Source organism: Schistocerca cancellata, chromosome 4 (assembly GCF_023864275.1).
Source record: "Schistocerca cancellata isolate TAMUIC-IGC-003103 chromosome 4, iqSchCanc2.1, whole genome shotgun sequence".
In the NCBI taxonomy this organism is placed as follows: Eukaryota; Metazoa; Arthropoda; class Insecta; order Orthoptera; family Acrididae; genus Schistocerca; species Schistocerca cancellata.
This window is the reverse complement of record NC_064629.1, coordinates 441,126,636-441,141,142: the sequence shown is the minus strand read 5'-3', so window position 1 is coordinate 441,141,142 and position 14,507 is coordinate 441,126,636. Positions and strand designations below refer to the sequence as shown.

The 14,507-nt window shown below is 36.1% G+C and overlaps 1 protein-coding gene across 2 annotated transcripts in view; it reads left to right on the top strand.

Moving 5' to 3' along the window:
- The window catches only part of LOC126183594 (WD repeat-containing protein 6), a 284,304-nt gene that overhangs the window by 248,018 nt on the left and 21,779 nt on the right, over positions 1-14,507 (top strand). For both annotated transcript variants that reach the window (XM_049925694.1, XM_049925693.1), the window contains exons 14-15: positions 8,802-9,256; positions 9,378-9,537. In XM_049925694.1, coding sequence (XP_049781651.1) covers positions 8,802-9,256; positions 9,378-9,537 — 615 coding nt within the window. The remainder of the gene's footprint in view (positions 1-8,801; positions 9,257-9,377; positions 9,538-14,507) is intronic.

The following is a 14,507-nucleotide window of genomic DNA, read 5'->3' as shown; positions in this document are numbered from 1 at the left end:
CTGGAGAGACGCTCAGTAGCTCGGTGCGGGCTTTTGTTGAAGTTTCGAGAACATACCTTCACCGAGGAGTCAAGCAGTATATTGCTCCCTCCTATGTATATCTCACGAAGATACCATGAGGATAAAATCAGAGAGATTAGAGCCCACACAGAGGCATAGTGACAATCCTTCTTTCCACGAACAATACGGGACTGGAATAGGACTGGAATAGAAGGGAGAACCGATAGAGGCACTCGAGGTACCCTCCGCCACACACCATCAGGTGGCTTGCGGAGTATGGATGTAGATGTAGATGTAGAGTATACTAGATGCTTTAGAAGAACATCTTTTTAATGTCTTGTTTGAATTTTTGTTTTTAATGGAGTTAATTATTTTCCGTATTCCACAGAGAGATGATTGAGTAATCTTGAATTGACTGAATGTTTGTGATAATGACTGTTGCATATACTGTAATGCTGTTGTTTTTGAGCCTACTGTACCAAATTTCTCTTATGGAGAAAGGAGGAGTTGTCCTTTATGTGAAAAATAATCACAAATTGAAAACTGCAGACACAAGTAGTTTTAATGCAGAACACACATGGAACCAAGTGCATGTGAAGTCATAATGGATTAATAGCATAATTATAATTATTACAATTTACAGATCCCCACTGGGAAATTTTTAGAAGCTTTTAAATAAATATGAAACCTTATTATGCCTCCTACCTGACTAAAGTAGGAAAATGATACTTTGTGGTGATTTTAATATTTCTTTTTTTAAGTCTGGGCAATGTGATATAGAAATTTTACTTAATAGTTCTACATCTGCAGCCATACTCTGCATATGGCAGAAGTTACTTGCCATTGTACCAGTTATTAGGGCTTCTTTGTGTTCCATTCAAATATGGAGCATGAGAACAATAATTGCTAAATTTCCTCTTGCATGTGTAATTAGTCAAATGTTCTTCTAACAAACCCTACAGGAGCAAATGTGTATGACTCTCTCCCATGGCTCAAACAGAAGTGTTATGATTTGTGGTACACTTCTCTGTGTACATTCAAATACCCTCTAGGACTATTTGGTATGGGTACCACACACATGAGCAATATTCTTGGATAGGTCACATGAGTGTTTTGTGAGCAATATCTTTTGTGGACTGACTGAATCTCCCTAATACTCTACCAACAATTTGAAGCCCACCACCTGCATTACATGTAGCAGACCCAGTATAGGTGTTTGAGTTGACCAATTCCAGTTGTGACTCATTGATATTATAGTCAATTTTACATTTCTGAACATTTAAAGCAAGATGCCAATCTTTGAACTGCTCTGAAATCTTGTCAAGAGCCTGCTGAATATTTATGCAGCTTTTTTCAGTCAGTATTTTTTATAGATAACTGTACCATCTGTGAAAAATCTTAAATTACTATTAATATTGTCTGCAAGGACATTAACACACAACATGAACAGCAAGAGTCGAAACACTGTACAGGGGCATACCTGAAGTTACTTGTACATTGTTGATGACCCTCCACACAAGATATCATGCTGTGTACTCCCTCTTTAAGAAATGCTCAATCTTTTGACAAATTTTGTTTGACACCCCATATGAATTAACTTTTGATAATAAGCATATTTGTGGTACAGAGTCAAATGGTTTTCAGGAATCAGTAAATAGTACAGCTACCTGACTGTGTTGATCTGTGGCTTTCAGGATGTCTTGTGAAAAAAATGCAAGTAGGTTTCACATGATCTGTGTTTGTGGAATCCATGCTGGTTGGCATGGAGGAGGTTACTCAGAGATACCTCATTATGTTTGAACTCAGAATATGTTATAAGATTCTACTACAATGACACTGGATAGTATTTTTGTGCATCACTTTTACTATCATTCTTGTAGATGTGTGTGAGTTGTGCTTTCTTCTAACTACTGGGCATGGTTTTTTGTTTGAGGGATGCACAGTAGATGCTAGTTAAAAGAGTGTCTAAATGAGTCACAAATTGGAACAAAATCTCATGGGTATTGCATTGGGCCCTGTCGCCTGCTGCATGGCTTCTGAGGCCATTCTCACTTCATACAAGTGGCTGGCGGTGGTGGTGAAGATGGCTGGCCTTGTACATGAGGTGCAAGCAGAGCTCACAATTTGTGTCATTGTTCTCAGAATTGATTTGGGTCCTTTGGTTTGGAGCCAAGTGAAAGTTCTCAACCAAAGGCTTCATCACTTCATCGACTCTGTGACCGTCTAGGCTGCAGACTTCTGGACCTGTGTTATTGTGTGGGAATCCCCTTAATAGGTCAGGGGTGCAGTACACAGAGGAAGCAGGTACTTGGATATCAGAGTACTTGTGGAGTGCACATGAGGGTTTTTCATCCTAGGCAGTAATTTGAGGTGCTCTGACAAACATTCGCCAGTTAATATGCAGCAAGAGAAGTCAAATGGGGTTCAGAAAAAAGACACTTTGACTGTCATAATTTTATCAGTAAACTTTTCAAGTGTTGATAATAAAGTTCCCAAATCTACTGCCCTCCAGGAATGTTCTTGTGCTCAAATTATTCTTAGGCCTGAGAGCTGGCTGAAACCTAAAGGAGAATGCTCTGAGATGTTTAGCGAGTCATGAAACATCTATCTGAAAGATAGACTAGAGGCCAGAGGAGGGGAGTGTTCATTGCAGTTGACAAAAATACTATCTCTATTGAGGTTGAAGTTGAATGTGACAGTGAAGTTATCTGGTCATGTATAACAGATATAGGTGAAACCAAGTTAATTGTAGGATGTGTTTACTGGCCATTCGATTCCACTGTGACAATTCTAGAGTCATTCAAAGAAAGTCTATGGTAAATAGCACGTAAATACTCAGATCATGCAATACTAGTTGAAGGCAACTTTAACCTGCCGAGTATAGGCTGGGATGTCTATGGATTCATTGTGCGGGGTACAGACAGACAGTCATACAAAATACTTTTGAACACATTTACTGGAAACTGTCTTGAGCAGCTAGTATGGCAGTCCAAATACAATGGAAATATCTAAGAACTTGTAGCTACGAATAGGGTGGATCTTATCAACAATGTCGATATAGAAACGGGGACTAGCATTCATAATGTCTTTATAGTGACTGTGATTACAAAAGTTAATAAATCAGTCAAGAAGGCTGGGTGAGTGTTTCTGCTAGATAGAGCAGATAAGCAGTTGTTAGCATCTCACTTAGACAGGGGACTGACATCACTTAGTTCCTGTAAAATGGATGTAGAAGAATTATAGGCAAAGTTTAAGCAGATTGTAAATTGTGGTGTGGAGAGTTATGTGCCTAGTAAGGATAAAGGATGGAAAAGACCCACCATGCTTTAATAACAAAATTCAGAGGATGCTGAGGAAGCAGACGGTTCAAGACGGAATGCACAAATGATAACAAGCAATAGTCAGTAGAGATTCATACTTATGTGAAAACATCCATGCATGAAGTGTACAACAACCATTGTCACACCTTAGCAAAAGATCTAGCAAAGAAACCAAGAAAATTCTGGTCTTATGTAAAATTGATTAGTGGGTCTAAGGCTTCCATCCAGTCCCTTGTTGACTAGTCTGGTGTGACAGTTGAAGATAGCAAAACGAAAGTTGAAGTTTTAAATCTCTCATTCAAAAAATCATTCACTCATGAGAATTGTACAAACATACCATCATCAGACAGACTCCTGTATAGATGACATTGTAATATGCATCCCTGGCATAGAGAAACAACTGAAAGATTTGAAAACAAATAAATCACCAGATCCGGATAGAAGCCTGATTCGATTTTACAAAGGGTACTCTATGGCATTGGCCCCTTACCTAGCATGCATTTATCATGAATCTTGTACCCAGCACAAACTCCCAAGTGACTGGAAAAAAGCGCAGGTCACTCTAGTATATAAGAGGTGTAAAATAATGGACCCACAAAATTACAGGCCAGTATCCCTTACTTTTGTTTGCTGCAGAATCCTTGAATATATTTGTAGTTTGAATAAAACTTTCTTGAGGCAGAGAAGCTTATGTCGACGGATAAGTGTGGTTTCAGAAAGCATTGCTCCTGTAAAGAGCTCAGCTTGCCCTTTTTCTCACATGATATACCGAGAACTATGGATTAAGGACAACAGGCAGATTCCATATTTCTGGATTTCCAGAAAGCATTTAACATGGGGCCCCATTGCAGGCTGTTAACAAAGGTACAAGCATATGGTATAAGTTCATGGATAGGTGAGTGGCTCAAAGACTTCTTAAGTAACCCAGTATGTTGTCCTCGGTGGTGAATGTTCATCAGAGAGAAGAGTATTGTCAGGAGTGCCCCAGGGAAGTTTGATAGGACTGCTGTTGTTTTCTATATACATAAATGATTTGGCAGACAGAGTGATCATCAGTCAGCTGTTGTTTGTTGATGATGCCGTGGTGTATGGTAAGATATCAAAGTTGAGTGACTGTAGGAAGATACAAGATAACTTAGACAGAATTTCCAGTTAGTGTGCTGAATGGCAGCTAACCCTAAATGTGGAAAAATGTAAGTTAATGCAGATGTGTAGGAAGAACAAACTTGTAATGTTTGGATACAGTATTACTAAGGTCCAGCTTGACATAAACAAGTCATTTAAATATCTTGGCGTAACGTTGCAAAGTGATATGAAATGGAGTGAGCACGTGAGAACTGCAGCGTGGAAGACAAATGATCAACTTTGGTTCATTGGGAGAATTGAAGGAAAGGATGGTTCACCTGTAAAAGAGACTGCATGTGGGATGCTTATGCAATCTATTCTTTAGTATTGCTGGAGTGTTTGGGATCCGTACCAGGTTGGATTGAAGGAAGACACTGAAGCAATTAAGAGTCGAGCTACTAGATTTGTAACTGGTAGGTTCAAACAACATGCAAGTGTTACAGAGATGCTTTGGGTACTCAAATGGCTATCCCTGGAGGGAAGGTGGCTTTCTTTTTGAAAAACACTATTGAGAAAATTTAGAGAACCGGCATTTGAAACTGGTTGCAGAATGATTCTGCTGCCTCCGACATACATTGTGCATAAGGGCCATGAAGATAATATACAAGAAATTAGGGCACATATGGAGGCATGTAACCACTCGTTTTTCCCTCACTCTATTTGGAAGTTGAACAGGTAAGGAAATGACTATTAATGGTACAGGGTACCCTCCACCACACACCATGTGATGGTTTGCAGAATATCTTTGTATATGTAGATGTAGAAGCTTTGTTCAATTTTAGCCATTTCAGCTTTGTCTCAATACCACTGACACTATTATCTACGTCACTTATATTTGCAGTGATGTAAGAATTAAATTTTGGTACAACATTGCTGGATTTTCCTTCGTAAAGAAACATTTGAAAATAGAGTTCAGCATTTTTGCCTTTGCTTTACTACCATCAATTTCAGTTCCTCTCTCACCTTTGAGTGTCTGGACATGAACTTTAGTGCCACTAACAGTCTCCACATACGAGCAGAATTTCTTTGGGTTTTGTGAGAATCTTTCAATAATATTCTGCTACAGTGGTAATTGAAGGCTCCACACAGTGCCCTCTTGACAGCCAAATGCATTTCATTCAGCGTCACTTTATCTGTAGCCCTACACTTTGTCTTGCACTTACTATTTACCTCAGTTCCATTAGAAGTTATTTTTTTCCACCGTAACTGTTGAAGATACTGACACCTTGATAGGCAACTCATTAGTGTATGAGGACAAAGTCTACAAAATTAGTATTCGTCCAGTTTTAAATGGGTTATCAGATGATGATAGCCAATTAGTCATAAAAGACTATTTGGCAACTCCAAAGAATGTGTTAACTTAGAAAACTGTTAGATTAGTTAATGATCTTATATTGCACCTTTAGAATTAACCTTCAAAGCATTATCCAAAATAACAAATATGAGGCAATGTATGTAAATTCTAAATTCAATACAGTTATAAGTAAATTTCTCTCCTTAAAAACCAGTTCCCAACAAAAACTGTGATATTTGGCACCAGTGGTGTAGCAAAGAAACAATGGATAACAAAGAGCAGTAAATTATCGTGTAGCAATAGATATAACTATGTCAAATGGTCAAGATAAGCACAGATGTGCAACTCCTTTCTTGTTGTAGTAAGTATTGTTCTTCATTGAGAAGAATCATCAGAAACTCAAAAAGCTTGCTCATCATGTCAAAGATTAATATGTTTGAAAATGAAATCTATACAGTACAAAGTGTAGTCAGAAGGGAAATGGTAAAGAGTATGAGGAACAAGGTGATCTAGTAATTAAAGATAATGACCAAATGATCTATGACATCAAACATATATCGGGCGACTTTTATGAGTTTTTAAATGTAACTGGTAATAGGTGAAATACAGTTTCTGAATATGTACCAGCTGACAGGTTTGCAATCTACTTTTAGTATACACTGCAGCACATAAATACAATCTCAGAAATGACATTCTGTTTTGCTTTAATGAACTATACTTGTCAGCAAAAGATGATGACATTCATCCTCTCTGGTATATATCTAATAGATGACTCTTAAGAATTTTCACTGGGTTATTAAAATTAAAATTTTAGTTTTACTTTTATTGTTATATCATTGTACAAAAATTATGATGGTCAACATTAAGTTGCTGATCTTGTCAACTGTGTAATAAAAACTTGATTATACACTATCAGGATGCTTATACAGACATATTCATAACTACCTCCTGGTTTTCAGAAGATGACTGTATTTGCATGTATTTTCTGCCTACTGAAATATCAGGGGTACTTGTGATAACCCTGTATTTTGTGATATGTGCAATTTTCCACTTCCAACCAATTTATTTTCGTTCATAATCATTGAATAATTCTTCCCATGACCAAGCTTGTTTATGTGCTTGTTTTATTATGTTATTGAACTGGACTTCAATTCAGAGTGGCTATGAGTACTGGTGGATCTTAATATCCATGGTAATCAGAAGAATAGAATAACTATCCATTCCTCAAATTTGTCTGCCCATGCATACCTTGTTACCTATTTAAAATAAAATTTATCCACCTTTTTATGTTTACATTTAAGATGATTTTTGCCTATACCTGACAAGTTTTGTTCATATTTACTGTGCAGCACTGCAACATTTACATTTCTCCTCATTATAAATTATTCTTATTTGTCTCTGTGTCAGTTTTCCATCTACTGTAACATTTATCTGCATTTATTTAGCCAGCTCACCACTTCTTTCATGGCAAATAGTTTCCATTGTTGAGGGAGAAGTTAATCTTTGCATCTGTTTCCTGAATATATTGCTCTTGCTTTGTATTATCATCCTGATCTGTACAATGTAAATTTTCCTAGTTCTAATTGAGAGTTGTTTCATCCATTCATAAATGTTGATATTTTATCTGATACTAGAAAAACTTACTTGATAAGTGTGCAGATTAACATAGTATTTGAATATGTGCTTCATGAAGCGAAATCAACACTAAAATATTTTGAGTGACTGAGAATTGTTCAGAAATCTAGTTGTCTATATTACAGACACTCTTAACAGTAAACAAGCTGAATCACTTAATTGTATACTGATTTATGATTTTATTAGTGTTGTGGAACCTGCTTGTGATATCTGTAGAAGTCAATATAATTCTTTTAAAAGGAATTTTGGCGTTTATTAGAGGTACAGCATTCAGCAGAAAAATACACAGTAAATTAAAAGATGAAATTAAATTTTGTAATAAGTCTGTCAAAAAGTGACACCATGAAAATAATTTCTGATTAGGCCCCAGATGTTGGAGAGTCAAGGAATGTGAACCAATGGTAATAGCTTGTTTGCTGCTACTAACAATAAGATGTGCATAAAATAAGTCAAGAATGTCTATAACTCAAAGAAGAGTTATAGACATTCTTGACTTATTTTATGCACATCTTTTTGTTAGTAGCAGCAAACAAGCTATTACCATTGGATCTTATTCCTTGACTCTCCAACATCTGGGGCCTAATCAGAAATTATTTTCATGGTGTCACTTTTTGGCAGACTTATTACAAAATTGACTTGACTGCTAGATCAGCCAATGAGGTTTGATTGTTAGTAATCTGTAGCTTTTCATTTGGTAAAAGATGTACAGAGAGAGGATTCTACCTGTTCATTATATCAATGTAGCATATGCGATTTTCTGTTTTGTGCAAACTCAAGTCTTGAAGTTCATTATATATGATGAGTTAATGTCACATATAACTGTCTGATTTTTCTCTTTATGAGTGACTTATTAGTTATCAATACAACATCCATGTGTACTTCAAGGTGTGCCACTTCAGTTATAATGTCAAAATTTAATAATTCTTCTTTTTTGAAAATGTTTATTGGATTAATTCCAAATTCAGTGCTGCTGCAGTTACATTGCCGCACAGGTGTATGTTTCATTATCTGTATTTGCTCTTCTATTCATAAAACTGAACAATCAATAAAAATACTGAAAGAATGGAACAACGCCTGTGTAGGAACTGTTATTGTTGGTGTGAGTAAATGGTTTCACAGTATTAATTTGTTAACAGGTTTTGTGGTGAAATTGTATGCAACAGACTGTGTACTGATATTTTTAAAATAATTTTGAAATACTCACTCTTGGTTTCACTATTTTCCTTGTGCAATGTATGCACTTTAGATGAGATGTTTTTATTAATATTTCATATTTTAGAAGTTTGATATGACTGTTGAAGGTCTTAACATTAGGATCTACAGTTGTGAAATTTTCTAGGCTGTTTAAAATGCAGCAGAATCTTAGCCATTCTTCTCTGAATTTTAAATGTTTCGGTAACTCACACACTAATGATTTTATTTTCCAGGTTGCTAAATTACAATACACAGTGTGACCATCTGAATCATCTGAAAGCATTTCCCAGCCAAATGTGTGTGTTGAAAGTTGGCTATCTTTTCACCAGGAACCATTATTTTGTTTTTACAATGGACACCAATGGATGTTTAAAATTATGGGATTTAACTGATGATATCCATGACACAGTAAGAAGTAAATTTCAGATGTCTAACAATCATAAAAATTCCTTTGTTCAGACAGAGAAACAGAGAAAACCATTGTTTTCAATGAAAGTGCACCAAACAGGCATTAATAGTAGTGATACATTTAGTGTATCATGTGAGAGGTTTGTTATTGGTACAGGTGGTGATGATAATGCACTATCACTAACCATGCTTGATTTGAAGGTTGGGAATGCTGGAGATATGGATGTAGTTTGTTTTTCTCATTGGAAAGATACAACTGCACATCTTGCACAGATTACAGGTATGCAATAATTATTCAGAAGAAAATATTCACATTATTCAATAATAGCTGCAACTTGTTTGCTGTGGAATCTATCAGAATTGAAAAGGAATGTTTTTCTACTGGTTTACATTTGTTGCAGGCATAAAAATGTTTAATGGATTCATTATTACTGGTTCTGTGGATCAATGCATTGCATTGTGGAGCTGGACTTACCTATCATGCAAATTGAATGCTACGAAACTTCAAAGCTTTTGTAGTACCATTACCGACATTAAAGGATTTCTTGCATGGAGAACAGAGTGAGTAGATTTCAACTTCTTTTACCATATCAATGATTTCTTCACTTGGTCTTTACTCAGATTAGTACTCACTGAGTGTAGCAGGAAATGTTAGATGGGATGAGAGGAATAGAAAACACTGCCATGTGAAATACACAAAAATAATGTTGTCATGAAAGTTGGTTTTCAGTAAGAGAGTTAGGAGTTTCTTTATTCTGTAAATCACTTGAAAACTGTAAAGTACAGAGATCATAAACCCATAAACATGCCTCCATTATATTTTGAACGTTTCCTGTTTGTTACATTACAGTACCTATATTGTCTGGTGTATGTTTTATTGTATGTTATTCAATCAAGAACTTGTATTTCTTTGATGCAATTGGTTCTAAACTGTGTTACAGCATTTAACAATGTTTCGGTTTTTACTATCCTTTTCATAATATTGTTCCATATAGCTCTGTATTAAAACAGTCATTGAAAAAGACTGAGCCTTTAGAATACAGGAAGCATTTAGTTTCTCAGCAAAAAAGGTTTTTATTTGAGTGTTGTACATTTCTTCATTCACATGTGTTTGGAGTATTTTGTATTTAATGGATTGTTGAGAGGATGTAAGTCATTATAATGATAGCAGTGGCTGTCACTTGTCACTTTGTCTTCATGTGTTAACTGTTCAGGTAATATTAAATGCCATCTAGGATCTACAAAGGTAATGTCGCTTTTTTTTAAAGTAATTATGCTTTATTCGTAAATCTCAGAGATTCCTTTTCTATTTACCTTATCTCACTTCACTGAAATATATGCATTTTGTGTATCTTTGACACTTTATATTCATTTGTTTATTTCTTAATCCTTCTGTAGACAATTTTCATTATATAAATGCAGTCACATAGACGTAGCCAATGTTTCAATTATATACATCACATGAATCAGACATGCACAATTTAGCAGAATGTAAATTTTCTGTATGATAAATACCAAACCTCATGACAACACAGTAATCATATGCTCATCCTCACATTTTCACAATATCATTCTTTCACCATGACACTCCAGTAGTCTACACCATGCACTGAGTAATTCTGCCATGTTACACTCTGATAGCCTCACTTTACAACAGCATGTCTTTCAGTGCACCTGAAACAAACAAAAAAGGGCAAGCAGCAACAGAACAGGATCAAAAAATGTGTGCGATTTCCTGAGGGACCAAACTGCTGAGGTCATCGATCTCTAGACTTACACACTACTTAAACTAACTTATTCTAAGAACAACACACACACCCATGCCCGAGGGAGAACTCGAACCTCCGGCAGGAGGTGGCACGCAATCCATGACATGGCACCTCTAACCGCATGGCCACTCTGCGTGGCAGCAACAGCATCATTCTTATATAATAAGACAGTACAAGTATTTTATGTTTGTGCTTACTGGTTTATGGGTACACATTTTATGATGGCCTCGCTGCTTGAAAAAAATACTCTCTACTGTTCAGATTCTAGGTATTCATTTAAACTATACAGGGTTAAGGAGACTAAATAACCTTTTAATTTGTTTCTGAAAATAGATGTCTTTCGAATGCTTTTTATGCTGAGTGTCAGTTTATTGTGTAAATGCACCCAGCAGTTATAGGATCTTTCTTGTATAATTTGAGCCACTTCCTGTGTAGATGATGATCGTCCCTATTTCTCATTTTGTAATTGTGTATATCTCTATTCTTCTGGATAGTACTATTTGCTTTCACATGCATAATTGTTTTCAATATAAATAGTGAAGGGACTGTCATGATATTAAGTTGCCTGATTGTATTTCTGCAGGATTGGCTTGGGGTAACATTTGCAATGTGTCTAACAGCCTTCTTTTGAAGCTTCACGAACCTATAGACATGCATATGTGCAGCATTTCCACAGACTAAAATGCAGTAAGATAAGTGGGGGTAGACTAGACCATATTACATTATTAACAGCGTGTCTGCGTACTGTCCTTGACATCCACCTCATTAAGTATATGTTAGTGCTTACTTTTGAGCATACGTTGCTGATATGGTTCTCCCAAGTCAAATGCTTTTCAATGATGACACCCAATAATTTGTAATTCCGTACCTCTTTGAGAACTGCATTACCCAGTTTAAGGGAAATATTCTCAGTCTCTGCCGTTTTATTCACTTGTAGTTGTGTCTGTGTTGACTTATTTCAATTTACAAACATGTTTTCACTGAAATAATTGTAAGCCTCACTCAGATTTGCAGAAGCACTTGACTCCAGTTCTTTTACCAAGTCACTTTTTAGTACGAGTGAAGTGTCATCTGCAGACATTACTACATTGTCATCTACTGCTGATGTCAAATCATTTACGTACAGAATGAACAGACGGGGACCTAAAACTTTTGCCTGAGGTAGACCATAATTAACTGCCTGAAAATTAGAGTGTATGTTTACAATAGCACAACACTTTTTACATTTTACTTCTACACACTGCTCTCTGTTTTCCATAAATAATTGTATGATGTCATCTGCCTTCCCATGATATATTATAATAGATCAGCTTGTGAATTAGTTTGTAGTGACAAACACAATCAAATACCTTTGAGAGGTCAAGGAAAATACCACAAACTTTTCTTTGTTTGATCGAATGCTCCAATAACTTCGGCTACAAAGTTAGCTATGACTGTGGTGGTAGATATATATTTTCTAAATCCACGATGTGCCTCATTTAGTATGTCATTCTTCTCTATAAAATTTAATATTCTATCCTTCAAGACTGTTTCCACAATTTTAGATAAGACGGGCATTATAGTAATTGACCTATAGTTTATTGGATTTTTCTTATCATCACCCTTATGAATGAGCACAACCTTACTCTGTTTTCAGCCATTTAAGAAATATCCCATGTTCCATGGTTGAGTTTATTAAATTAGTCCGAGTTCTACCAACCACTGAAAACAGTACTCTACTATACACATAGGTATCCCGTCAAGACCTTCCATGTTTTTGGGCCTTGGAGTGTGTGTTATTTTTGCTATCTCTTATTTACTTGTTGGCATTAGAAAAATACACGCTGTAGTATTGGATATATTATACATATTACTTGGCTTTTGGGACCATCTTTCTCTAAAATTATATTACTGCTCTCTTTCCTAGCAGACCCTTTCCTGCACCCACTGATGTGTAAGCATTCAGTCTTGGAAATGTTTTTAGAAGTTGAAATTTCGTTCTGATAAAATTTGGACTTAGTTTATGTTATAATTCTACTGTAGGCTCTCTTCTTGTCCTTATATGTGTCAATTTAGCCATAGTTTTGGTTATCTGGCAATTTTCATATGCCATTTTTAGATCTTCCCTTGATTTTATAATATCTGAGGTGGTCCATTTGTTATTAACTCCCATATTTAGACTTCTGGATACAGTAGAGCAAGCAGTATTTATGTAATAGCTTAGTGTTGAACAAAATCACTCCCATCTCTCCTCAACATTATTTATGGAGTGTTTTTCCTGTCAGTCTTCCCCATTTACTAATATTTGTAGTCTACTCAAATTTTCTGGTTTTAACTATCTGGATTCTAGGAGAATTTTTTCACACACAACATTTACTCCCAATATTTGAAGTACTTGTCTGATCTATCAATGTTTGTGAGGTCTGGCAACATCTTGTTGGGCTTCGAATACCTAATTGGAGATTGTAGGCATTGATCAGATCACAGAAACTTCTTTTATGACAATTATCTTTTAATGTATCAGTATTTGGATCCCCCACTATAACTACTATAAGGGAATTCATTTATCACCTGATCTAGAAATACTTCTAGTTCTTTTAAAAAGCTATTTATTGGTGAGCTAGGTGATCCGAACAGACCCAATATGTAACATATCTCTCCCTGTAACTTTATTTCCATAACTACTGCTTTGAAAAACATTTATGAACTATTTTCAATTGGCCATCGAGAAATTTACTTTGTCTCACTGCTTACATATGGTGTAATTCACCCTTCCTTGTTTTTGTCCCTGCAGAAATGATTAAATCCTTTAAAGTTCTCTGGATTGTAAACACACATTTCATTCTCTTTAAAGCATCATTCTAACTTAATAAAAATTTATGCTGTCTCAGTTGCTAATAATATTTCAATCTCTTCAAGTTTACATGACACATTCTGAACATTCTGGTACAAAATTTTTATGGTGGAAATATCTACATTAATAGTATCTATGTTACTCTTCACCCCAGCTGCGAGTACAGAAAACCCTCGTTCCTTCTGAGTGTGATCCCGTGACTCCTTCTGCATCCCTCTCAAGCGCCTGCTGTTGCTGCTACTGCTGCTGTTGCTACCACTGTTGCAGTTGCTGCCAGTGATGATGATGTCCCTTGTGCTGCTGATTTTGGTGCAGGTGCACTGTAGCTGTGGAGTTGTTGTTTGCAGTGTTGATGATTCATCTGCTTGTGACAACAGTACTGCTTGTGCTGGAGAAGAGCCTGCTGCTGACAGTTGTATTTACTAGTAGCTCTGCCCCTGTCTTTGTCTGGTGAATGCAAATCTTCCTCTGCAGCAGTTACAGGCTTTGCTGACAATGGCACTGCTATTGTATTGTTTGCTGGTGCACTTGGAACACTCTTCATAATCACGTCTAATATTTTTTTTTTGCACAGCATGATCTTCCCACTGTGATTTCTAAGTAGACCATGCTTGGTAAAATGTTCCCTCACATCATTTGTTTCAGTGAATGTGGCATGCTTATATCTCCTGCAAATCTTCTGAAACTTCTTGTTTGTTGCGACAGTTTCCTGATACACACTAGAGTTTTCTATTAGGTTGTGTTTGTGAGTGATACTAACAACAACAAAATTTGCTTGCACTTGTTTTTCAAGAACTTCTGTCACTGCCCATGTTGCAAGTCTACTTTCATTCCACTACACATTATTTCCTCCACCAATTATGACAAACTGCCACACTTTTTACTAAATATCTCTTAGTTCCTGAGTACTTCACATTATAGCACACCAG